We start from the raw sequence: 27,636 nt of genomic DNA on the forward strand, positions 1-27,636 counted from the left end.
ATCGTTGCAACTCGCCCTGGGACTTTATGGTGGCATAGGGGCAAGAGATCTGTAAAATAGGTAAAATGAAGCTTAATTCATAAATAACAAAATGGGACTGGTTCCTAAGCAGAGCCGTGTCAGATTGCAGCCTCCGAGTTTCAGTTGTTCCTGCTTGGCTGTAGGTTAACGCAAAAGAAATCAGTCATGAATATTTTAGATCCTGGCATTCCACTTAGGGTTTTGAAGTGTCATAAACAATATCTTTCAAAGATCAATATTCACACAGGACATCTATGGGGAAAAGAAACTCAACATCTCTAGGATGTTGGTGTAAGCTATCAGTTAGATATACCTTCATGCCTGGTGCAGTTTTCTTGGCCTCTGCTTTTAATCTTGTTGCTTTTAACATTGGCCTGGTTTTCTTGTAATCTTGTTTTCCTATTGACAGGGGGAGAGAAAAAAAACAGTTACTGAAAGCACTCCATGCTAAATGAGGGACAATTATTTTAATGTCTGCAGCACATCCAAATTTTCCTTTACAAAGCACAAAAAGACCACTGTATGTTAGAGCTGCTTGTAGAGTGACAAACTTTGAAATGTTTGCTCTAATAGGGAATACATATGACAGCAATTTATTATTTACAAATGGGCAGCCTAAAAGACTGATGCTACGCCACATCATGCCACATCCAATGTAGAAAATTAAAAAGGGAAAGCCCATGATGAGAAAAGTTTGACGCAATTGAGAACAATTGTGCATAGTATTTGCATGGGTTGTGGGGTTAATTAGGCATAAGATAAAACTCTTACTTTTTCCGAGACAATTTTCAAGAGTTCGTAACCACTCCGCTTGTAAATTGGAAGGTTATTAGGCCTACACCCAAATTCAGTTCTAGAAAAAATAAAAAGCACTTCCTGCCTAGTAATAACAGGTTTTGACCATGTTGAAATTGTTTTCACAGTATCCCTTTTCATGCCTCATGTCACAAGACTGCATTATGGCGGCTGGCTGGCCGATCAGTGTTAGATTAGCTGAAAGCTATACTTTGCAGCCTTGTAGACATTAAGGGCTCTGATCTTAAGCAAATGCATTCAGGACTAGGCCAATGCTTGAGAGGTTTGGTTTCTGCTGCTAAAGTTACTGTTTCAGGAAGGGTGGGGGGAAACTTACCTTCCATACTTACGGACATTTTTACTGCCTTTTTAGTTTTCCTACTCTGCTGTGGCCTGAGTGCCAAAACAGACCAACCAACCTCGAAAGGGCTTTTTCACTCTTGTGGGCAGATCCACACCTTAGATTTAAAGCACGTGACTACCCCAAAGAATCCTGGGAAATACACTGAAACAGCGTATCTGAAGAAGTGTGCATGCACACAAAAGTTCATACCAAGAACAAACTTAGTTGGTCTCTAAGGTGCTATTGGACAATTTTTTAAATTTTATTTATATATTTCTACTGCGTTAGACCAACACGGCTACCTACCTGAATCTAGAATCCTGGGAACTGTAAGGGTGCTGATAATTATAGCTCTATGAAGGGGAAACTACACTTCCCAGCTTTCTTTGCTGGAGGGGGGAGCAGCTATGTGTGGTGTGACCATCAGGGAGCATGTGGTGAACATTATAAAGCCATGTAGCCATATAGCCAATTAGACATGGTTATAGGATGATGTCACTGAGGGCAAATGAAGCCCCACCACCATTTTCGGTGAGAGGGCAAAGAAGGAACTTATCCTCTTTGCCCAACCGAGACAACTGAGTTGACGCTCCTTGCCTTGCCCCTCCAGTTGTACATGCTTACAGATGACTTGGGGCAGAATGCGGATGAATCTACAAAAGATGTACGCCACACCCCAACCCCAGTGTGCGTTCAGGGAGATGCCTGGATGATGCTTTGGTCTCCCAGTTGCACTGTGCTCCTACTCTTCCTGCGCAAGAGCTTTCTTGTCCTACAACTGTGCCCAACATATGGTTGCTTCGGCAGGGGATGAGGAGGAGATGGGACAATGCATAGGTGAACTATGGAACTCCCGCAGGAGGTCACCAACTTGGATGGCCATAAAAGAGGGCTGGACAACTTCAATACCGGCTGCTGGAAACCACAGGAGGGGAGAGTGCTTTGCGCTTGGATCTCGCTTGAGGGTTCACCACAGGCATCTGGTTAGCCACTGTGAGAACAGGATGCTGACTAGATGGGCCATTGAGTGAATCCAGCAGACTCCTCTTATGTCCTTATGACACTGGGAGCAGGAATAAAACCATGGCCTCACCCCTCGCTGCACAAACACATGCCCTACATGTGAGTAACACATAAACAGGGCTTATGTTTTCTCTCTGGTCATTGGAGGTGCAAGTTGTAATTGTTGTTGTCTTTAAGCGACTCCCAGTCCTTAAAAAAAAAATAATCTACGATTAGGGGAAACATTTTCCTTACTGAGAAGACTAAGATGGATTTCTCTGGTGATCTGTACTATACCAGAGGAGTGGTGGAGATTTTAAAGTCTAATGCATGGGAAAAATTGTTCTTTTCTCAGAGGAAAGTATGGTCATCGTGGAATAAGGGGGAAAGAGTTTACATGACTAGAGCTCCCCGCCAGTCATTATGATATTACCATGTGTTATGCAACAGTAAAGGGCCTGTCAGAATTTCCATTATGAATTGACTGAGTTTATATGCTCGTAAAAATTCACTCCAGGGTGAAACTTGGCTTAAAAATATATCTGAACCTGTAATACTGTTTGGAGCCAATTTCAACTAAGACATGCAGCTGCTAAAAACTTTTACTTGCGAACAAACTGCAGACATTTATTCACATGGGGCTTTGAACACAGATTTATAAGACTTTAAGAAGAAAACAAGGGGAAAATAATTGTTTCACTTCAAGATCTCAGAAAGTCTGAAATCTACCCTCATGTCTACACTGAAAATGAAAGGTGGGACAACTAAGACGTTTACATCACAGAGACCTGCTGTTTCTAGAGATCAGCCAAAATTAAATAGGTGCAGCTTTGGGAAAGCAGAGGGAATGGTGTAGATGAGCTATCCTATGTGCTTGGCATTTCCTCAGAGTAAATTTGAGTACAACCTTACTGTAGATATTTTGGAAGTACAGCGGTGCAAGATGCAATGGGTGAAAAGCAGAAGAGCTCAAGTATATAGGTGATATAGATGTTGATAAAATGTTAGAAGGGGATTTGTTCATCTTCCCTTTCCCCTGGGTTTAGGATCTAATTTATCTTGTGGGTTTTATAGACAATGAACTAATATACATAACCAACAATTCACTCTGGCTTTAGACCAATGTGCGCTACAACTAGCTAGATGGTGAAGTGACCACCTGATTGTCCTGTCTTGGAAGCCATATCTAATTTTATGCCTAGGTTGCCTGAATAACTTTTACCATTCACTTCATCTGGCTTTGCCATGCAGCCAACTACAAAGTGCAGTGGATGGGCAGAGCCAATTTTGGCTTTGACCAGTTTTGGGAATGGACCGAGCATCCCCCTTGCCCACTAAGCATAAACATGGAGAGCCAGGCATCCTTGCCGTCTCAATGAGCCACTAGTCTTTGAGGCAAATGTGTGGTGCAGAGCAATTGTATGCAGGTACCATTTCCAGGAGGGATGCGGGTGGCGCTGTGGGTTAAACCACAGAGCCTAGGACTTGCCAATCAGAAGGTCGCCGGTTTGAGCTCCTGTTGCTCGGTCCCTGCTCCTGCCAACCTAGCAGTTCAAAAGCATGTCAAAGTGCAAGTAGTTAAATAGGTACCGCTCTGGCGGAAAGGTAAACGCCGTTTCTGTGCGCTGCTCTGGTTTGCCAGAAGCGGCTTAGTCATGCTGGCCACATGACCCGGTAGATGTACACCGGCTGCCTCGGCCAATAAAGCGAGATGAGCGCCGCAACCCCAGAGTCAGCCACGACTGGACCTAATGGTCAGGGGTCCCTTTACCTTACCATTTCTACAACCATGTAAACTCCACCAAACCCATGACTGTAAGTGCAGTTAAAGTGGAGTGGCATGTGACCTGTGTCATAGTAAAGATGACATAGATTAAGTGCACATCAGAGTGCATCAAAGGTAGAGGCAATAATGGATTATTAATATTTTTGCATCATTATGCCCTAAGGATAACTAGTTATTTCTCAACAAAGAAAGTTTATCGATCCTCTTCAAGATTATATTCTAGCAACTACCCATTCCAGAGGAGAACCGTGAGCAGAAATAGGACTGCGTCTGAGAAAGTGGCTTTAAGATTTCAAATGAATTGAATTCGATGATCTATATGACTGTTTCCCTAAAACTTACCTCGGTGCAAGTTAACAGTGACAATATTTGCAGGCTGAAATTGAAGTCGATATTAACAACTGAAACTCTCTTTATTGCAAACAATCTATTTTAATAATGACTTTACAGCTGGTAAGTCTCCAAAACAAAGCATCTGTGATTAATTTACCACTCTCCTTGCTAAATGCTATAGCCAGAAGAGAAAGTACATACCAGAGAATACAAGTCTGAATCAACTGTGTGTAAAAATTTACAAAGGACATCTGTTAAGTCCTTGGTAATGAAAACCACATTTTAGTATTGGACTTTTTAAAAACACCTCTTTAAACAGCTGAACTCCCCTCCCCCCCAAAAAAATCCCAAGATAACCACCTGTACTGCAAAAATGGCATATGCGCCCCAGAAGTTGCCACCTGAAATATCTAGTTTATATAAGCAATGCAAACACCTTTGACTGTTGCTAGCTGGAATGTAAATTCACGTTAATTTAAACTAGCATCAATTATAGTGGAGGATATTTTCAGAGCTTAAGGTGGTGTGAAAGGGGTGCTGGCTGCTGTTCGTGGTACATAGGTATACTTATCCCTGTTTTGCAGTGAGACCTGTTGGTGCATATGGCGCAACCACCCCGCTTTGAGTGGGACACCCCGGATTTACAGAATCTTTAAGTTTACTATGAACACTTTCCTCCCTAACAGATTTCCCACATCTCGCGGGGCTGCGAAGACTGCGTTCCTCTCTTCTTCGCATCCAAAGATGGACCAATGCCAGGGATTTAACCTGGAAACTTCTGCATGCACTTTTATGTCCTGCGTGGGACTTTAACTCTCATCAGTATCATCTGGCATGGTTAAGTGTCACAGATGATGGGAGCTGGAGCCTGAAACAACCAGAGGGCTCCAGGTTATGGAAGGCTGCTTGAGAATATCTCAGAATGACCATCAGTAGAACGTGAGACTCTTAATCTCAGGGTTGTGCGTTCGAGCCCCACGTTGGGCAAAAGATTCCTGCATTGCAAGGGTTTGGGCTAGATGACCCTTGTGGTCTCCTCCAGCTCTACCATTCTATAATTCTGTGTCTACCTGGAGTCCACTCCCAATACTTTACTGCCTAAGGGTATTACACTTACTCCCATTAGTACAGCTACAACTCCCATTAGTGCCGGTTCTCGGTAGCAGGTGAATTCATTTTTGCCAAACTCTAGCTAACAACGCTGTGGGGATATCAATATTTGAACCTTGAACTATGCAAGCGTTTCAGCAAGTTTACTACTGGGCTTAACCAACTAAGAGTATAGGGCTTCTTTTTAGTTAATAATGGGGTCTTCATCTTTGCCCTTTGTTTGTTTTGCTGTCCAAGCTCATTATCATTTGTATGCCTGGCTATTGTTTTATGAATGTTCACATTTCAGAAGCTCCTTCTATGTCCCACCCCCACCCACCCACAGACTTTCCAATATCCACCCTCATTATCATCATGAGGCAGTGTTGCTCTTCGCCTGCATTTGCAACTTTAAAAATTAATACACTCCGATTTTCTGAATACTGTGAAGCGTAAGCTGCTTAGGAGCACATTATGCTATCAAGCAAGCACATTCTTTCATAGAAAATACAGCTGGTTCTGATTCAAAGGCGTTTCTTTTCACCTGCAAATGGACTTGCTTCTAACTTGTTCCTCGATTCATTGTCTTTCATGGGTGTCTGCAAATCTTTAATTGTCTTTAATTCAAAAACAAAAGTAAATTCCGTTCTTTAACTCTCGCAAACATGTTCAATCATAATTCCTCCTGGGATGATTACCAAGTTTTATTCACTGCCTGATCTTCAAACAAAAGTCCATAAATTTATTGCCCATTTATACAGACCGCACCAATTATGCCACAATTGAATGGCAGACAAGGAAGAGTCAAAATATTTGAAAGGAGAAGTGTGCAATCTAAATTTAATTACACAGGCAAATTATTTGAAAATGAGTTATTTACTGCATGCCAAAAACTGACAGATAGTAAAAGAAATCAACATTACAGATTTAAAATCCCTTTCAGCGCTTTCTCTCCAATTTGTAACTGCCAAGAAACTGCTGCCCTGAATATTTTTGTGCTGGTACCACAATAATAACTAAAACAAAAACATTATATCTTTCCCATAGTTCAGTACCATCACAATAATAAATGGTACTGAAATGCAAGGAAATGCAGCATCAAAAACACGGAACTCAAATATCCTTGTTACTAGAATCTACAGCAACCCACTTCCCAATCCAGGTGTGGCTGGCCACCTTCCCACTTATCAGGACTTTCAAAAGACTCCTGTATAGTAGGGATGGACAATCTATGACTCTCCAGACGTTGGACTCCAATGTCCAGCCAGCATGGCTAATGATAAGAGATGACAGGTCCCCCATCCTATAGCCTTATAGACACAGACAGAAGCTGGATGGCATATCTCTGCATCAGGAGCAGAAACTGACCTTTAAAAAATACCCCCCCCCCCATGCAGAATACCTTGAAACCTTAGAAGAGAAAGATTAGATGTCCACAGTGTCCTTTATTTTGAATCAGCTATCCTTAAACCTTAACATACATTTTAAAATGATAGAGGGGGAAGGAAACATTGACAGCATTACGGAAGTGTTGAGTGGATTCAATATCACCCACTGCCAAGCTCACACGTACTTCTCCCTCTTTTCTAATCCTCCATTACAGCCATTTAAACATGTGGTATGAAAGAGATAAATTTAAGCGACACGGAAGGGGAATTCAAAAGCTGCAGGGCCTTCACAGGTGTTGTTCCAGCAACCCTGTCTGTTGCTTTCTCTAGCCACAATGCCTGGGCTAAGCTAAACTGCCAATTCCAGCCGTCCCTCAAGCAAGAAAGCGCGAAAACTATTTTACATTCAATCAGCCAGCAAAAGAGCCACAATCTAATTCCCAAGCTGGCACGATAAATAACGCTGATACCTTTGCATTAAAACGAGGGAGTTGTCTGGGAAGTAGTAGGAATGCAGAAAATGTACATTTTGTAGTGAAAGCATTTCAGAAATCGTTTGGCCATGCATGCAACCAGACGCCGTTAAGTGGTTTGCTTGCTATCGCGCCATAAATCCCTCCTTTGCATAATAGGAAATAAGGGCGCTCATTTCCCTCCAACTAATACAAAGTGATACGAAAGGCTCTATCACACGGGGAGCTGGGATATTTAGAATATTAATTGAAAATTTCAATTGTAAAAAAAGTGCTGCTTCAAATAAAAGGGCTCCCATTTCATCATCGCTCAAGTTAATAGCAAGCCAATTGACTGCAACATAAGCAGCATTCATAGCGGTCTTCTGCACCCCCTGGCACACGCGGGGGGGCGGGAAGAGGAAGAGAGGTTTGCTTTAATACCATTTCAATTGTTGCGATTAAAGATGTTTTAGGAGTCTTCAGCTAACGGAAACATTTTGATATATATTGAATATAGTCAAAGTGTTAGTACTCAAAAGAGAGAGCATGGGAACCCCCCACAGCTCTTCTCTCTCTTTTTTTTATTCAGGTTTAATGGTAGCTCAAATCACTGGCCATTTTTCAATCTTGAGAGATGGAACAGCTTGACACTAATAATACATTTGCAAAGGACACATCATCATTTAACACAACATTAAGTGCTCAGGAACAACTTTTTTTTACAATAGACACAACGTGTTCTGAGCTCAGGGTTGACATATCATTACATTTTATGCTACAAAGATAATCCAGCCAGCCATTCATGAGAGGTAAATTAATTTTCAAGCAACTGTATTTCAGCTTTAAGCCAACAAGAAGGATGCATTAAAGTGAATAAGTTTATTTTATGCTATCAGCAAGGGTTTCTTTAGCCTGAATAAAAGACTTTCTTGAGTATACCAGTATCTATACCTTCAATTATTTCCACTCTCCCTGCAGTTTCGACTCGGAATTCTGCTTGTATAAGTTAAGCTACAATTTTAAACCCATAAAGCAGCCATCTCACGCAGGCTGAATGAACACAGGAGGCAGAAGTGATACAAGGAGGTGGGAAATGAAGAGTGACTTCATATGCTGCAGCCTCTGTAGGGAGGCCGCCCAAACCACTAATATGCATAGTGGACCAGAGCGTTTGTAAAACTTACTGAGTGCCAGAAAGGTGGTGGGAGACTCTGCAAACCAATCAAGGCAGTAGATATGCATGCTTTCTGCAGCATTGAAAGCATGTCCAAGCCAGCTTGATCAGACTAAGGGAATGGTTTTTCATCAGAAATCTCAATGATCTTCACCATAGCTGCTACTGGCATTGGGACACTAAGTAATTTAATGTTCCATATCCACGTAGCTTTTAAAGATCAAGCTTTTACTTTTGTGTTGCTTTCAAACCTACATTCACTAGTTCATGGGCAGGTCCTAAGGGCCTGTTCCATCATTTCAGCTCTCCAAAGGGAGGTCCCTGGAAATCACTTCATGCAAGGAATGATTTGCCACGGTGCCCTGGGACCAACAGTCCAGTCATCCACATTCAGCTGGACTGCAGAGAAGCTGTAATACATTTCAGATAATGTTTCTGTAGTACTAAGCTGAAGAAATGTGAGTGGAGTGCACAGTTGGTACAGGAATGTAACATGGAGCTTTCTCCATGTTTCAAATGACAAGGATGCAAGTATAAAGATTGAAACACAAAACAGAACAAGTTAAAACTGAGAGGAACTCAGCTCCTATAAACTGGAAGGGCTTGGTCTTCTGAGATATTCAGCCCAGAACGGTTGCATCTCAGAGCTATTCAGGAAACAACTGGCGGGAAAATTTGACTTCCCAACTAAAGTTGACCACCTTATAGCAGTAGTCTTTCTTTTTATTTTTTAAATAAAATATGCCAGCCTGATGCATTGATACGTTAGAAGGAACATGCTTCTCCAACTATATCATCATTGTTTGCACATGCCATGCTAATTAAGTATATTCTAAAAGCAGCACAGCATTGCATGTGTTAATGCACTGACCGTGATAGGAAGATATTAGATGTGGGAAATAGTGTGGGAAATGACGAAAAAGCCCATCATGTTCTTTAAAGATTTATTCAAAAACGGAAACATTTAACAGAATTGACAGGAAAGAGATCTCTTCTTGTATGTAGCGGTATTATCTCCCACTAAATTTACTTGTGAGGAATAATCTTCCCAAATCACTCATAATTTTAGCACTCCAAAGTCTTCAGGGCACTTGTAATTCCACACTACTTCGCTTCAACATAAATGCCACCTGACAGGTCTTAACGAAAAGATGAATGACATCAATAACAGCTTACACTAAAGAGTAGAGGCTGTACATATTTATGAGCAACTGGAGCATTGGACCTCAGGTGAAATGAAATAATGAACAACAGTTATACCAGGAAATATTAGCAACCAGCTAGATTCAAAGGTATCCGTGTTGATGTCAAGAAGGGGGACTGGAATTCCCAAGCCACTTAACTCAACAGCAGACGAACTGATTTAAATAGAACACTTTAGAGCAGAGGTAGGGAACCCGAACCCACAGGCCGGATATGGTAGCCAAATTTCATCAAGTCTTCTGGGTCCCCTCCTCACCATCAGCTGTTCAGCAGGGAGGGGAAAGGGCTTTGATGTGGTGCAAAGCACAGGACTGCAACTCCTTTCTCTGCAGGAAGATCAAAGCAGAGTGGGAAATGTCTCAGCAGACTTGCATTCCTTGCAAATATGAAAAAAGTGGTCCATACATTTTGCAAGTGCATGCATAACATTTGTGGGTTGCAATTTCATCTTGAAGCTTGAGACTTTAACTATCTATAAGACAGGACTTGCAATTCAGCTGTGCATTGACTTTATTTGCATTCATTTTCCAATATTGTTGAGGTGGGTATTTCTTTGGGCCATTTGCACAGTCAGAACAGAAAAAGGGTCTTGCAAGGGAGCCACTGGGAACTGTCTCCCTGTACACCATTTCTGTTTGAAGTAGCTGCACAGATGCTATAGTGAAGGAGTAATGGATCGAAGGCGAGAAACAATCTCTGTCTATTGTAACAGGAGGACCCACACCTTGCCTAAGCCTTTTGCTTATAATGAGGACATTTTTAGCTTGCCCACTTGCTATTTTAATTCAGTTCGTATTTATTAACTTCCCCATTAACACGTTTCCCATTTTACATGGGGGCGAATTTCATTGGCTTTATTTACTAAGCTTTTAAAAAGCAATCATGTTTGAAGGCTTAATGATTGTTTCAAAGAGATTTTACGACACCCCTTATAAAATTATTATTGGTCCTTAACCTTCCAAAGTACTTCTAAACTGCACAAAACATTGCTTCACCCATATAGGGCGGGCTCTCTGGCTTTGCTTGCAATGGTTTCAAAACTTCCTGTTCTCTTGCAGTGGGGCACAAAAGCAGAAATCAACATGCAGTTTGTGGAATTTGTGGCTTTTTCAATCAAGTGCTCGGTGACTTTGAGAAGTAATCGGGAGATCCTTCCCAACCACACACTGGGATAGAGGTTTTTAAGCCTTGGGTGCTCTAATAGGGCACCTATGTCACCATATGAGTGTAGAGGACACAGCGTCAATGAGCTGGGGAGACAACTCTGAAGCAGGCTGGTTTCAGGACAATCTTACTCGGAGGCTGTTGGTCTGGTCTTTGTTTCCTCTCCATCTCCGCTCCCCATGCCTTCCCTCAACTGCTGGGCCTTGTGGCTCTCTTCTTTGCAGTTTCTACATGTACCACACTGGAGTTTTAAAACAGAATGAGGAACTAATGCTCATGTTCACTCACCGTGATTTTTTTGCATTGGCTGCTACAACCTTCTTTTGCCTCTTCCTTCAAATCTTCAATCTTGAGTTCTCTATCTATTCTGCTCATTGTTACATTACTCCACTACACTGGGCTCCCTTCTTCCCTCCTCTCACATTCTTTTAAGACTTCTATTGCCTTCCAGAGGTCTTCAGTCTCTTTCTTCCTCTTCTGCCAACTCCTCCCTCTCTCCATATCCCTTCTCTCTTTCCTTCCTCTTCCATGAACCCCCAAAGTACATTTTTTTCCCTGCTACTTCCTGACATTTGGAACTTCTTCCTGCCATCTGGCTCCTTCAACTCATGTGTGTAGAAACACCAATTAAAAACTCACCTTTTTCAACTCTGGCATTCTCAAACTCATCTCCCCCCCTCTACCTTTCTGTTGATTTGCTGTGTTTGTTGATTATTATCATTTCTAGAGCATAAGCTTGAGGCTGGGATCTGTAGCTTTTCTTTGGATCCACGTGCAGCACAGATAGCTACTGTGTTGCTCTAGAAATAAATAATAAATGCAGGAGTAAAAGATCCACTAGAATTCTTCTCGGCCGTAAAACACAGAAAAGAGGCTGCCATGGCCTCCAACCCTGATCAGCGGCCCGGACTCTTGACAAATAAGGAATCAGCTGAATTGAGGAGACAGTGCAAACTGTGGGGACAATCCAGAGCCTGTCAGTCAGGATCCCTTGGGCCAGAGAAGCCTAAATTAAAAAACCCTGGAGACAGCACCCCCTGAGCCAGATCACCCAAGGAACCAGTTCCTGAATGCCACTGCATGCAGTGCACGAGCCAGAAACTGAAAGAGAGGAGACTCCTTTAAGGCTGCCTGTTCTTCCTTTGCCTTTTCAGACCAGTGATTCCAGAAACTTTTCTTCAAACCATCATGTGACAACTAACCAATTCAGAGTTGGGGAGAACACTTCTGAGTATATACCTACTCTTCGCAACTCCCAATTTAGGTGGACCAGGCTCACCATCTTTAAAAAAATAAAATAAAAACCAGGACAAAAGTAGTCCAGCTGACTCGCCCAATTAAAATTAATCCAAGTTGCATCAACTGTCTACTTTCTGAAATGTAACCAGGTAATCAAACAGTCAAGTAGTCCTTGTAAAGCATTTGGACTTTGTTGAATACAAGGTGCTACACATATGAAAAAGTATTAAGTGTAATTATTGGTTCAATATCATAATGTATTGCAAGAGCCATCTCCCTGATGGCATGTTATAAAAAGGCTCATAAATTATATTTACTACTAGTATGGAAAACAATTGCAAAAGAACCTCTTTCAAATTGACTCTTGCTATTACCGGACTTCAAAATCAATTTCTCATTTATAAAAAATTAGTATTAAATATTTATAGACAAATGCATAACGATTTCACTTTCTGGAATTAAACACAGGCCATGGCAGGGCACATGCACAAAAGCCTTATTAATAAAAAATAAAAAATGGTCAGCTTTCAAAATCTTCCAAGCCAGTCAGATGAATTCATGGAGAATAGGCTTGTGATCATGACAGTCAAGATAGAGAAAACAGACCCTCCACCTAGCTGTTCATCCCAAGGCACAATAAAGAATCTATTATTACAGTGTTGAGACTGAAATTGTGCTCTATGAATGTCACATGTTGACTTTCTTATTGTTTTGTCATACGACCACTAGTCACAAGGTGCAGGTAGTGCATACTCAGTACTTCTTCCCAGTAACGACACACCCCGTTTGTCTATAACCTTTTTGTGCGGATTATATATCCCTGCCTTCTTAATGTCCCACATTATCCTTCAAGTCCCTGCATGCAACCCACTAATCCATCTCTCTAACCCCCATGCAGTAAAAAGTGTGCATTACACGTGTGAAGGATGCACACATGCCAAGCCAAACTAATGCTCCATTTTCTCTCCAAATTTTACTGATTTCCAGCATTCTATAAACTAGTCCTTCCCCCACAGCAGTCGGGATCATTTGTGATATCACAGCAGCTTCAGCCAATGTGAGAGTGGGAAACTAGCAAGAGGCATCAGGCACTTAAAAAACGAACAAAAAACCAAAAAAACCCTCAAAGTATATATATTGTGGTTCATAAGTTTTATATGACTGTAAGATACATCAGTGACAATCAGGTATTTATTTGACAGGTTAAAAATACTGTACTGTTAAAAAGTGCCGTGCTGGAAACAAGCACATTTCTGCTTCTTTAACCTGTGTCACTTTGATGGTTTTACTGTTTTGTGCTGGGAGCTCAAGGGATGCATGACAAAGGTTAATAGTTACTACAGTCACTCAGCATGAATTTCCTATTCACTTCAACAAAAGGAAACAACCTGTTTAATTCATGATCGTATTCTTCCATTCTTTTGAATTGTACAGTTGGCTGTGATGGAAATAGCATCCATTCTCTTTAAAATAAACTAGAATAACACACATGGCAGAAATACCTCAGAACTTCGGATGTGTTCATTTGCAACGCAAGGAATATAGTCCAGGTTTGTGGAAGACATGCCCCTTCTTCTCTTTTACGACTTTTCAAAACTGAACACAGAGGTAGCAGAAGGAATCAGGAAGGGGCAGTAAGCACCCTCTTTTTCATGTCACCCCAATCCTCACAATGCCCCAATGTGCTGCTTTCATGCACAACTGTACACAAAGGAAGGGAGGGAGCAGGAGCTCCATGGCTCATTCTTCCACATGTTGGTAATGTATGTCTACAAGGAATGGCTGTAGATTAATGGTAAACCAGTTGCCTTGCATGCAGAATGCATCAAGTTCAACCCCTTGCCTCTCCTGGAAGGGCTGAGAATGACTCCTCTCTGAAACTCTGGAGAACCGCTGACAATCAGTGTCAACAGTACTGCGCTAGTAGGACCAATGATCTGATTTGGTATAAGGCAGCTTCCTACATGGGTCATGCTCTTAATTGGTGTTGGGACCAAGTACACACTGCTCTTATCTAATCTTTCTGGAGAAGCTGAATGTTACCAGTGGAGCATGGAGTTACTGCTGGTTGGAATATGTGACAGCCCACCTCCAATGGGAGGAGAAAACACTGTCGACACAATCCCTCTCTCCTTCTTCTAAGGTAGAAGCAGAAAGTCCACATGACAGTGATTGTTCAGGAGGATATGTGTTCTAATTTAAACAGGAGAAGTTCTTTTTTAAATAAAGGAAGCTATTTATGTATTCAGAGCAGTTGGAGTCCACATTTTGCATCCCCATTACACTGGTGATGGTGGTGGTGGTTTTCAGATTAATAATAATATACCATAGAACGTAATCGGCATCCCAGTAAATAACACACTTGCTTAACTAGAACAGCTGTAATGAAGAAGAGTTCATGGAGAGAACTTCCCTGATTTGAAACAATGGATTAAAGACAAGCCTCGGCTGTCTGTAAATTGATTGTCAGTAGTTAATGAATATGAATTTGTGCTACCTAACATAAATACCTGACAGCACAGGCTTTGGTTCTCTTTACGTAGTTTTTCTGCTTTGGTGTGACTGCTAAAACCCATAAATTAATGATAAATTGAGATACTAATACTATATATCCCCCCTTTTGATCCAAAGGTTTTCCCCAAGCATACAATATGCCTTGATATAATCTAACATGTGCAAAAATGTAAGAGCAGGCAACTGGTTCCATTCTGAATGCCTTGTGGTGCATTTAAGTGTTGTGCAATGAGCAGACTATTTTTGTGGTGTTTTGCGATGATTCACAACTTCGCACTCCCCAAAGTCTAAACTAATTTGGTAAGCCTCTTTTATGTTTTCTGAATTCAAATTATTAATGGCTGCAAATCCCTCTGCTATACAACTCCAGTGCAAAAGTACTTATTCAGCCATCTTCACTAAGAACCAGCAAGTCTGCCTTACTGTGCTCCACAGCAATACCTTACTATTGTGTTAGCCTTTTTTTGTGTTGCTGTTAGTTACGTCAGTGAAGTTCATGATTAAATAAATTATCATTATAATTACCTGTCTCAGAATATGAACCTGGACTGTTCGTAATGTTTGGTAGAATGACAATTCAAGCACCTATTTCCCTAAAAAATTCAGATTGTAATGAATACTGCAACAGCAGCATTTCAGCTTAAGAAATGCCCCCCCCCCCAGTATCTGAGTCCTTAGCTCGGCCATCAGATGCCCAGAAAACTAGGGCTTGATGCTCATGGGAATTTTGTGCTTCAGGTTGTCCCCAATCTACTGTGTGCAAACATGATATTCTACTTAGGGATGACACATGAATTCTCCTGATTCAATCTCCATTGCAAGTACTGCTGTTCTGTTAGCACAGGAAAGTATCCTAATGCTTTGTGGTGTCTAATTCTATTCAATATAATTCCCACAAGGAAATAAAAATAATCAGTGGCTGGATGTGCAAGCTCTGGAGCATGCAGCTCAGACAGAGGAAAAAATAGATCCAGCTGGCTATGTAACAACCCAGAAAAGTTCTACAAGGGCTGCAAAGATACAGTTTGAAACTGACATGCTTCAGTTCAGAGAAGTCATTTCACAGTAGAGGTGAAATTAACTAGCTTGAGCCAATTTGGCAACCCCTTGCATTCATTGCAGAGCAAGTATTGTATGCAAACCTGATAAGGAGCAATCAGGGTTGAATTTTCCAGAACTGACTGCTGGTTGTGCAAACCGTTGCACAACCAAGTGGGAGGGTGGGGAGGAGGAAAAATACTTGAAGTCGTTGGTAAATTCCACGGAAATCTGAAACACCCTACAAAGCTTCCATATTGGCAGATGATGCAACGGGAATGAAAACTCTGCAGTCTCTACCATATCCCTAAATTCCACTATTGTAACTGAAGAGGTACCTGCAGGAGTTAATGCACAGAGACTAAATGCTGTTTGGATATTTGGAGTAGTTGTGCAGAAACCCTTTCTCTCTGCTATCCACACACAAAAAATGCTAAGGTGGTGGTGTGTGCATGCCATATAAACTCTATCAGATGAAACCTATGGTAACTGAGGTACCTAACAAATACAATGGTACCTCGGGTTACATAGGCTTCAGGTTACATACGCTTCAGGTTACAGACTCCGCTAACCCAGAAATAGTGCTTCAGGTTAAGAACTTTGCTTCAGGGTGAGCACAGAAATCGTGCTCTGACGGAGTGGCGGCAGCAGGAGGCTCCATTAGCTAAAGTGATGCTTCAGGTTAAGAACAGTTTCAGGTTAAGAACGGACCTCTGGAATGAATTAAGTACTTAACTCGAGATACCACTGTAATGTGAGAACAAAGGAAAGTTTTGTGTCCATTTTTTTTTTTTTAAGATTTTAATTCTCCTGATAGAAAATTGAAGCAGAGCTCTACAGTCCATACAGGAGAAGGAAAAGCAATGGTCCACATGAAATCTACCCTGATCTAGAAGTCTTCCCCCTATCTGAATCAGAACATTCATTCTTTTTTCTTTTTTCAGTTTGACTTGCCTTAAGTGAGGGCAAGTTAGGCAGAAGAAGAATATTGAGTAATTGATGTTCGTCACTGCAACAAACTAAGGCAAATAACTAAGGCAACCCTCTGGAACGGCCTAGAAGTTATTTGGTTTCAGACTGAAGGCCAACTCTCATTCAGATGCAGATGGAAAAAACAGTGTCAGAGTTTGGGCCTGCAGTGAAGTACATGTGTGATTAATTGCACCCAAACCTCTGTTTTTCAGTTCCAGTCCACATCCCAGCACACCTTTGCTGAACAACTCACTGTGCTGATTCGGCTCATGCTAGGTCGCACCATTTCCGACTGCAAGTGGGGAATCACACTGTGAATGCTCAATCATATACAATGGCTTCTCTACAAATGCAAAACAATCCCCCGTCTTTTTCCCAGCAACTATTTTTAAATGTGCAGGTACATTTTTTATATGATAATCCAATTTACAGCTTTCAGTCTAATGTGGTACAGCTCACCGAGAGCAGCAGCATATGATTCTCTGGCTAATGTGCTGTAGCAATGCAGGATACTGCCCACACGGGAAACTGGAGAATTGGTTTCACAGTGAAGCAATCACATGTTCACTTCACCACAGGTCCAGACTTAATGTGAGTGCAGCCTCAATGCAACAGATTCTCTATATTCAAACAACCCTCAGATCAAGCCACCCTCACCATTAATCAATTTGGTATGTGCTATATCCAACTACTCTTCTTTTAACCGAAAGAGGCACGTTATTACACTGAGTTTCACTTTGCCTCCAATACTTTGAGTTAATCTGAGAGTACATCATATCCAGTGAAACCATTACAGAAGGGTGGTTAACCAGTGGCTCTCCAGATGTTGGTGGTCTCCAAATCTAATCGGCTTGAGACTAATGGCGAATAGTCTAGAATGATAGTCCAGCAACATGCATTAGAAAGTTGAATCCATTCAAAACTTGTTGTTAGAAGGCAGTTAAAGTAATCGGCTTTAGAACTCACTATCTTTCCTACATGAATGTAGCACTCACAAAAACTAAAAAGAGAAACAAATATATTAAGTTAAAAGGGAAATGTTTTACCTATTTGTTTTCTGTGCTGCTCAACAGGAGCTCTTGCAGAAGAAGAATCTTTTCTACCCATTTTTATGTGTCCCAGAACTCTGTAAGGAAAGAGGCAAAGAGTTTATCAATATCTATGGTTGTAAGTGGTGTGAGTCATCCTGAATGCTGTCCTTGCAGCAGAAGGTCAGCATATCAATACATCTAATAATTGACTCAAGAAATAACTACACAGATGCACACACGATTCTATGATTCCAGGTGGGTGGAGCAATTAATGTAAATTTCACCTTTGTACAGTACGTTAGCTCCTACACACCCCTCACAGTCCTCCATCGGGGAAGCAAGGGACATTATCAGAGTCCAGGGACACACCTAGAGGAAAACACTAAAGGATGTGTGAGAGAGACAGCAGGTAGGTGTGGCTGGGGAGAGGATCTGGCCTGGGGAGAGTCCAGAGGATCAGTCAGAGAGGCTTAGAGGGTGACATTTCCCCTCACGGTGCCTGAAATTCCCCATTCTTGATCTAACCCAACGCGTTTCCCATCAACAAATGTGACACAGTCCTTCGCAATAACTTTATAGACTACGTGGCTATTCATCATCAGATCTCTATAAATGCACACTACAGGCTTAAAAGGATACTGGAAGATAGTTCAGTTGGTAGAATTGTAGAGACTCTTAATCTCAGGGCTGTGGCTTAGAGTCCCGCGTTGGGCGAAAGAGTCTGGCATAGCAGGGAGTTGGGCGAGATTATCCAACCCTACGGTTCTATGAAAACGGGTTTAACAGTCTCTCCCTCCCCCTTTTCTCAGGAAAACCTAAGAATGTGGTTCGGTCAGGGGAGGGGGGCTACAGAACTGCTAGAATCCCCGCCAAATTACAATTCCCTGGGAAGTTATAATAGTTAAAGTGGTATGAAACTGATGCAGGTTCATCATGTAGATGTTACCTGTGTAATAAAATGAAGGCAATAAGGATAACCTCCTCACCCACCAATCCTACACCTCACCTCACACAGAAACCTATGTGTTTGTCTCCCCCCCCCCCCCCGTCGAATCTGCAATGCTGCCATATTCCAGATGACACAAAACAGGAACAAAGGCTAGTAAAGTTGATGATACACAAACTTTTATGTGCAACATCCACTTTGCAGCTTACTTTATTTGCTTGAAGAAATAGGGTTTTTTATTTGCCTTTTGCTAATTCAATACCCTTGGAACGTTTGCAACAAAATGTCAGCAGTGAAAAAAGACTGCACTTTTTGCAGCTGCCAGTAAACTATGAAGCGAAAAAATAATATCTATTTTGTTCCTTAAAAAAACAAAACAAAACAAAAAAGTTTGGCCTAGTTAATATGAGCCACAGAGACCCTCCTGGATGTCTGTGTGGTTCAAGCTGTCACTGATTTTGCAGTAACCAAGACCTCTAAAATTGCTGTGACTTTTCTTTGTTCTTCAAAGCTGTGCAGTAATCATCATTCATTTCGACTGCTTTGATGGTTAGATAGCAAACTCCCAAGAAACCCAGAGAGACATTAGCACATACAGCCACAATGTCTAATAAGACAGCTATTTGCATAAAAGATCAGCCACAATTTAAAATGTCTTGCAATAGATGTGGAAAGGGAATAACAGATCTATATTAGCATGTACGAAACCGAGATTGTTTTCACAATTTAATTCCCAGGGGACCATAGCTCATCACCTTCCCTTGTAGAAAAAAACCACACCAAAAACTAAAACCTGCATTCCCTGAGGAACTAACTTGCTATGAGCCCAAGTTAAACTAAAATATGGATTAATAAGAAAATATATTCATTATTTATGAATCCTGCTCAGGAATGGTTTTCATTGTATCAGTTTTTTACACCTCATGAAATACTTTGAAAAGAAAACTGTCAGCCTTTCATTAAACTAAAATGGTTTCCGTAAAATGATGCAAACCACTGAGGGTTGTTTTTTTAAGTAAACAAGAAATGAGTTCAATCCTTTCCCCGCTGTACTATTACCAAAGAGTAATAAAAAGATGGTGATTGAGACCGAAACAATAATTATCTTTCTTTTCCTTTTCTAGTAAAGGAGAGTTGAGAAGCAGCTTTAGGAAGGCCTAAGTCAAAATATAATAGGAACATTATTTGTGAAAGCTTTATGCAGGTATGAAAAGCTTCCTGAAGGTCTGTCTAGGGAATGAAAAGGCTTTCCCATTCAGAGTGATGGCAATGTCAGTTCAGGAAACATAACTATCCTCTGAATAGGCTTGGTGATGTTGTCACATGGCTATACAGTGGTGCCTCGCAAGACGAAATTAATTCGTTCCGCAAGTTTTTTCTTCTTGCGAGTTTTTCGTCTTGCGCAGCACGGTTTCCCATAGGAATGCATTGAAAATCAATCAATGCATTCCTATGGAGACCGTCCGGGGACAGAGGGGAAGCGCCGCGTGCCTTCCCCTCTGTCCCCGGACCTGTTTAAAGCAAGGGGCAGCGGGGAGAATTGCCGCCCCTTGGTTCAAAAGGGGTCCGGGGAGAGAGGGGAAGGCGCCTTCCCCTCTGTCCCCGGAGATTGCGGGGCTGGCAACGGGGAGTTGGCAACCATAGTCATTTAAACACTATAGCAGCAGTGGTAACAGCTGACCCGCAGCCCAGGCTTAGCCTTCCCACCCCTGCCTGCCATTTTGCCTATGGTGGTAGCAACAGAATCCGCAGCAGGTACAAAAGGAAAACTGCACTGTCTCTTACTTGCTCCCCATGAATCATGCTCTGAAACGTCACACACTCCTTTAAAGCCAAGTGCTTTCCTCAACATGTGGCAGTGCATAATTCACTGTTGAATCCCTTTGGTTATTTTAAAGGACCTATATGTCAGATGGTGAATTCTATAACCAGCTTAGACATGGATACATTGAATCATGACCTATGTACTTTTTCAAGTATATATCTCTGACCTTATTGGGATTCTCATTTCAATAGCCTGGGACAGTCTTGGTGAAATCTTAATGTCCAATCAGGTGTGAGTGATACAAGTCAGTCCAGAAATGATGAGACCCTTTAATTTTGCACAGCAGATTGCTTTTTCCCCAGCATTGCAAATGGAAGAATAGAGTTTGGTTCACTTTAGAAAAAGTTATATAATTTATGCACAGCCTCTAGGAGAATATATTTGAGCTTGCCACTCATGAAGTACCCATTATTTTTACATTTTGAGGAAATTTATCACCTTGTTCCTCACTATCTCAGGGATCACACATTCCCATTCATATATATATAGATATATACAGTGAATGAGTAATATAATAAAAATGAATATAAAAGCTATAAACTACATGGCACTGTGCTTTACACATTTATGGTCCCATATAAATGATTAATAAGAATAATAAGGTCCAACGGGACTTCCAGTGTACATAGCAATATCTACTGGCACACAAAATTTCATGAAAATTAGACTAGATCTTTTATAATAGATTTGGGTTCCTCAATAGTGGAAGATACTTAAATATTAATACCAAATATTTTTTTGATCATAAAGATAATGAAATCTTGAAGGCAGTCCTTCATTATATAGAAAATGAATTAAGAATTTGTGCTAACCAAATGAGCTACGTTTTTAGGCTATGGCCCAGCAGCTAATGCAGAAATAAGGGGAGAACAATAGCTTATCCCATGCAATAGAACAAGCCATTGTTCCCTCTTCTGCAGAAAGATCAATTTTAGTTAACCACAATGGCAGGTCAGTAAGGGAATAAATTGCCTGGTGAGCTATGGAGCTTCTTTCTTCCGATCATTTCAAAAGAAGGCTGGGCTATCATCTATGTGTAATTAACCTCTAGAACAGCATAGAAAAAATAATTTATGAAATTCATACTCAGATCATTCTTTTTCCAAGCTATTATGGTAGCCAACAGCTTAGCATACTTTAAAAAGAATTAGACCTATTTATGGGAATCTAACCATGATTACTGGTCATTTTAACTAAGTGTACCCTCCATTTTTAGAAGCAGTGGCCTGTTGATTATCAGATGCTAGAAATGAACAGCAGTAATCATTGGAGGCCTTTCTTTGTGTGCCACCTCCACGAGAGGTCCAGAGGGAGGCAACACAAGAATGTGCCTTTTCTGTGCTGGCTCCCAGTTTGTGGAATGCTCTCTCCAGGTAGACTCGCCTGGCGCCTTCATTACATACCTTTAGGCACCAAGCAAACATGATTCTCTATAACCAGGCCTTTGGCTGATTAACATTCTATGGCCTTCTAAATGTGTTTGTGGGATGGGGGTTATTTGGATGGGTTTCGGTTTATCATGTATTTTGTGTTCTCATTTTGTATTTTTATGCTGTGAACCCTCCTGTGATCTTCGGATGAAGAGCGGTATACAAATATAATGAACAACAATAGCAGCGGTAGCAGGGGTTGGAAAACATTATCATGTCCTGGTTGTGGAACCCCCAGAAACATCTGGAACGACACATTTCAAAACAAACAAGTGCTGGACTAGATGGGTCTTAGCCTGACACCACATGACACAACTATTATGCTCTTACTTCATTGTCAAGGGAAAGTGTTGGGTTTGGTAGTCCATGTAGAGTATCCAACTCTGTGTATTTAAATACACCAGTAAGATGGGTAAAAGACTGCCTGCGGGAGCTCAGTAATGGCAAATGTGAGGCATATCATGTTGCAATTTGAACATATTGCTGGGAAACTACCACGTCTTAGATACAGAGCGTGGGCACAGAAGATACCAAGTTCAATTCTTAATGTCTCCGGTTTTCTTTTTTTTAAGGAACAAAGGGCCGATGATGAGAAAGACTTTGTTTTTCCAAGAGCCTGGAGAGCCACTGCCAATCCAAGTAAGCTATATATAGGTCACGATGGACAAAGAGTCTGACCTGGTGTAAGACATCTTCCTCGACTCCATATAAAAGATAGACAGTAGCCGTGGAGCATTATGTGAATGCTGTGCGAATGCCATTTAGGCTGTGGGAATCAGAGATAATCCCCATTATTCAATGATGTGGAAATCAGCGATAAGCCTCACAGTAGACTACCATCCTGAGCATTGCTTTTTTGTGGAGGAGGAGAAACAGTCATATACAAACAACTAGCTATGAGAAGTAGGCACAGCATATGCAGGATGCTGTGCATTCCCAAATAATCCTGAGTGTAAATAAAGCTAACCTTTTCCAGACAGTTTAATTAATAAGGTTCTAGTGCATCGATAAAAAATAGGAAACAATGTGCCTAAAATGAAGAAACAATATTTTAGCAACGGGTTTTTTTTTCTTGGTAACATCCACAATGTTATAAATAGGGAGAATGTGTGTGTGCGTGTTTTGTGTGTAATTATATATCAATCACATATACACACACAGCTTGCACGCGAACAACACAAACATTATGCTTTTTCCATTAACAGGAAAAGCATGGTTGATGCATTCATAAATGTTATTTAGCTGTCGTTTCCTCTTTGCAAAGCAATATTAGAGTTTTCAACATCTGCTACATTGAAATAGGAAGGGCTTGATCCAAAGACTTGCTATGCATGCATATGTGCTCACTGTAGATTATTTCATCTACCATACTTACATTCTGGATTGCAATGACAGCTATGAGGGGCTTCAGTAATATTAAAAGCTCCTTCTATGACGATTCCATTTTAATCCCCCTCCTCACAAAAAAAGTTAGTTTTCCAATTGTTGTCTGTACAAAAAAAGTAAGAAAAATGTGCAAACAGCAGTCTACCCAACTGTTCGGCATTAAACAACCCACTCCCAAATCCCTGTGTTGGAGCAAAGAACTGCAAGGGTTACTAGGATGGGTGATAAGCATATTTGCTAATATAAACATATTGATCTTTTTTCCTTTTTTCTTTTTGCTGTTTTGCATTGACTTACAGGAGGTGTACGCGAATGTACCTTTAGGCTTCATCAGTATAAATCTGTGAACAACATGCCTCGCAGCATTGCTGCCAGACATGTCACTGCAATTGTTTAGGATCAGAGTGACGGGCTCTGTGGACACCCTGCAGTTCCTTTGGCTTTCATAACAATGTAGGAAGGGTCTTGCTAGATCAAAGTAAAGGTCCACCTTGTTGAGCATCCTGCTTCCCACCTTGGCCAACCAAATGGGAAACTTACAAGCAGTCACAAAGGCAATGATTATTCACCACTTGTTAGCAATGCCGTTTTCCCCCTTCTGCATGTTAAGCAAAATAGTTTTGAAGATCACTATGCTGTGGGAACTCTTAACCTTGGGACAACCCAAGGACTGCATGTTCTCTTACTGCAACTTAAATTTCTATTGTGGGGGTAGGAGGGATATCAGCTCTTCTGCATGTTCTGCTCCCCTCAGGGTTTTACGGGATGGAGTACATGCAGCCGGCTTTGGTGAAAAAAATACCAGGCGACAGAAGATCCAGCAGGATGATCATATTATGTAAACAGCCTGAGCACAAATACAGAAACTGTGCCATGTTGAGTATTATTAAAAGTTAAACTGGCAGAGTTCAGGAATCTGCCACTGTTAGGCAATATAAAAATGCAGCACACTTCCATGTATATACATAAAAAAATAAAAGCTACTAGAGGTAATTATTTCTTCTGCCCTAGTGATTAAGGAGATCAGCAGCAAACATGATATGGAAACGGTTTAATTCCCTCTTTTATCCTTAACACTCACAAACCCCTTTTGAATTTTATTTCCTTTGATGCAGGAGGGGAAATAACTGAAATAAAAGCCATAGCAATAAAGGTCATCGATCACATGTTTTCAAAATCATCTGAGGCTTCTAAAGCAGTTCCGTTATCATAATGATTTTTGCAGGGTTCCAGTCTATGGGTCATCAAGGCTGCCAAGGTGCACACATCGCACCATGTTTAAAACATCAAAAAGAAAGTGTGTAATCATTCAAGTTATTTAATGGAGAGAAGATAAATTTTTGTAGCTCTTTTGAGTTGTGATTCGTTGTATACTACACACTGGGAATAGCATAACTTTTCTTCTCTCTCACACACACACACAATCCCTTTGTCTTTTTCTTCACATGGCATTCATTCCACATTGGAAAATTACATACAGTGGTGTCCCGCAAGACGAATGCCTCGCAAGACGGAAAACCCGCTAGACGAAAGGGTTTTCCATTTTTGAGCTGCTTCGCAAGACGATTTTCTCTATGGGCTTGCTTTGCAAGACGAAAACGTCTTGCAAGTGTTCCGATTTTTTTTCGCTCCCCCCCCCTTTTCTAAGCCGCTAAGCCGCTAATAGCCTTTAGCCGCTAATCCGCTAATCCTTTAATAGCCGCTAAGCCTTTAATAGCCGCTAAACCGCTAATAGCGCTAATCCGCTAAGCCGCTAATAGGGTTGCTTCGCAAGACGAAAAAACCGCTAGACGAAGAGACTCGCGGAACGGATTAATTTCGTCTTGCGAGGCACCACTGTATGAATTAAACAAACACAGCTTTAAAATTATATCATCACACACACAATATTCAGTGTTCCTTCTTTTGTTTTCATTTCTTTTTCACTTATTGTTTTGCTTAACATCAGGGGATGAGTCAAAAGAGGAAGGTAGGTGGGTTGTGTTGAAATTTATGGTTTGTTAACCAATGCTGCGGAATGTTAACAAAACTTTGCTTTATTGTTGTTGTTGTTGTTGTTGTTGTTGTTGTTGTTGTTGTTTTAAAAAAGCTGGCCGAAACAATCCAGTTCATTCTTTGACCACCATTGGTAGTCAAAGGCATCATACTACCAGGTAGTTATTTTTAAAAGCCTCCCGTGACAGTTCTAACTACATGGAAAGAAATAGGTAGCTGTTTCCTACTGAATTATTGAGCTTTGGCTCAGTAGTCTAGCATTTCAGACAAGAGGCATTCCCAGCCCTACCTGGAAATGAGCATTGAACCCAGAACCTTCTGTATGCAAAGCAAATGCTCTGCCAATGAGCTACAGTCCTTTCCTTGTCACTCATGGTGACTTTGCACCTGCCCTGCGCATGGTCTACATATGCAGAAGGAGGTGGAAGACATCGAGGACAGGAGACTTGGCCACTTTAGACTATAGGCAAGACGATGCTTGAGTTCTGGCGACAGCGTCATGAGATATACAAGCCCAACTTCCTGACTGCCCCCATTGTTAGTCTTTCCCCCATGCAGCTTTCTAAAAACAGCATGTGGCATGTTTTAAGCACCAATCACATGGTAAGTGGTTATCCATTTCCACTTGTGTTTGACAGATAAGGGATTTCCTTACGGATTAAGAAGTTAACTTTAATAAAACTTTCCCCAAGGTTTCATATGACATCCTGTTCACTAAACTGCAGAAGAGTGGTTTAGTAGGCGTTGCCATGAGCACAGCAGAGCACTGTAATGGATTGCCATTTAAATCAGAAGAAGGCCTCATCTGACCCTGCTTGGCAGGGGGTTGGACTCGATGGCCCTTGTGGTCTCTTCCAACTCTATGATTCTATGATTCTATGATTCTATGACCCCTTGAGGCTTTTGCACCAGAACAGTTTTCACACTTGTGTACCCAAATGGCCACCCTGCAAGATGAGCTTGTTCCCTTAAGGCAGCTTCCTATATCAGAATCAAAACACTGTACAACACTGAAATCCCACAATAAAATTATCAACACCAATAGCAGACCAGCATAACATGAAAACAGTTTAAACTATAAAACACTTTAAAAAGTCATAGCACCATTATCTGCCCAAGTCCCCAAGCCCATTTGAAGGCATGAATTAATGGGACCATGTGTAGAATCAAAGAATCGTAGAGTTGGAAGGGACCCTGAGAGACGGCTTGCCCAACCTCGTGCAATGCAGGAATCACAGCTAAAGCATCCATGACAGATGAGTAGTATTCTACAGATGTGGAGCCCCATCATGGATGCTATGCTCAGGTGGGGACATTGTTGGACGCACTGATCTTATGCTGCCAACACTTGATCGTATACCCTTCAAGGAATGCTGTGTGATTTTATTGCATGTAAGTAAACCTGTTCCTAGTGTTCCCATGCTCTCATGCCTTTTCTGGTACAGTAAAGTGAAACAAAAAATCTTAGAATTGTAGAGTTGGAAGGGACCACAAGGGTCATCTAGTCAAACTACCAGCAATGCAGGAATCTCAACTAGATCATACATGACAGATGGCCATACAATCTCTGTTTAAAAACAAAAAATGCACTCTTTGACCAGGACAACTTAATCATAAACCAAGATACATGTGTATTTAAAAAAGACATAGAGGGGGAAATCCCAAACAGTAATCCACTTAGCTATTTGGAACCTGTGAAATTTATAATACTTTTTCCTTCCTAATCAATACAGGAGTCTGAAACTGACATCAACCCATTCCTGACTGTTCTATAAACTGATTAGAATTCAGAGGGAATTAGAGCAGGGGTACTTATATCGTTGGGCTCTTGCAGATGCCAGAAAGAACTCCTTCCATCAACTTCAGAACGCATCATGGAGAACTTAGTAGAGGGCACCTTTGCACCAGGTGTGGGTGTTGGGGGAGTCACAAGAAAAGGCACTTGCCACTTGTGAGTCAATTAGTGGAAGCCTGCTCACTGCTGTGTTTGGGGAAAATCATTCTGATGTGAAGGGGGGGGTGATGAAGCTCAGGTGTGCCAGTACAGCTGTACACAGAATGCTTTTTCAGTTCACAACAGTCTCATGGCAGCTCTCCAAGTCAAGGCTGATAGATTTGCTGCAGACGACAGACTGGGCTGCCAGATGTGCCTTATTCTGAAGGATTATCTCTTATTCCAAAACATCACAATCCTATAGAAAACAACACACATCCTTTACTCCAGGCACAACAGCTCAAGAGTGTTTTGTTACTAAAACTGTGATCTGCCAAACCTAACTATAGACAAACTGGTTTGCACTCCAGAGTGATGCAGAAACACAGCATTTTAATTTTATGTATGACAGCCAAACTACATGCTGCCTGAAAACGTGTGTGATGATCGCCTAATAGCTATTGCTCTTATTTTGCTGTAAAAGCCATTTCACGAGGGAAGCACTGGAGACTGAAAAACAGGGTGTGATTAACCCTTTCCCCACCCCAAAAGCCCTCCATTCTTGAAGTTTTCA

At 41.3% G+C, this 27,636-nt stretch overlaps 1 protein-coding gene across 6 annotated transcripts in view; it reads right to left on the reverse strand.

The window, feature by feature from the left end:
- TRIQK (triple QxxK/R motif containing) overlaps nt 1–27,636 on the reverse strand; it is a 44,976-nt gene that overhangs the window by 11,787 nt on the left and 5,553 nt on the right. For 5 of the 6 annotated variants that reach the window (XM_082233694.1, XM_082233696.1, XM_082233691.1 and 2 more), the window contains 2 exons: nt 17,563–17,642; nt 335–420 (listed from right to left, as the gene is read on the reverse strand). In XM_082233694.1, coding sequence (XP_082089820.1) covers nt 335–420; nt 17,563–17,623 — 147 coding nt within the window. In that variant the 5' untranslated portion in view covers nt 17,624–17,642. Of the gene's footprint in view, nt 1–334; nt 421–17,562; nt 17,643–20,484; nt 20,800–27,636 lie in introns of those variants that run through there. The other variant, XM_082233693.1, reaches the window with a different exon arrangement.

This window comes from Podarcis vaucheri (assembly GCF_965113315.1).
Source record: "Podarcis vaucheri genome assembly, chromosome: 8".
NCBI lineage: Eukaryota > Metazoa > Chordata > Lepidosauria > Squamata > Lacertidae > Podarcis > Podarcis vaucheri.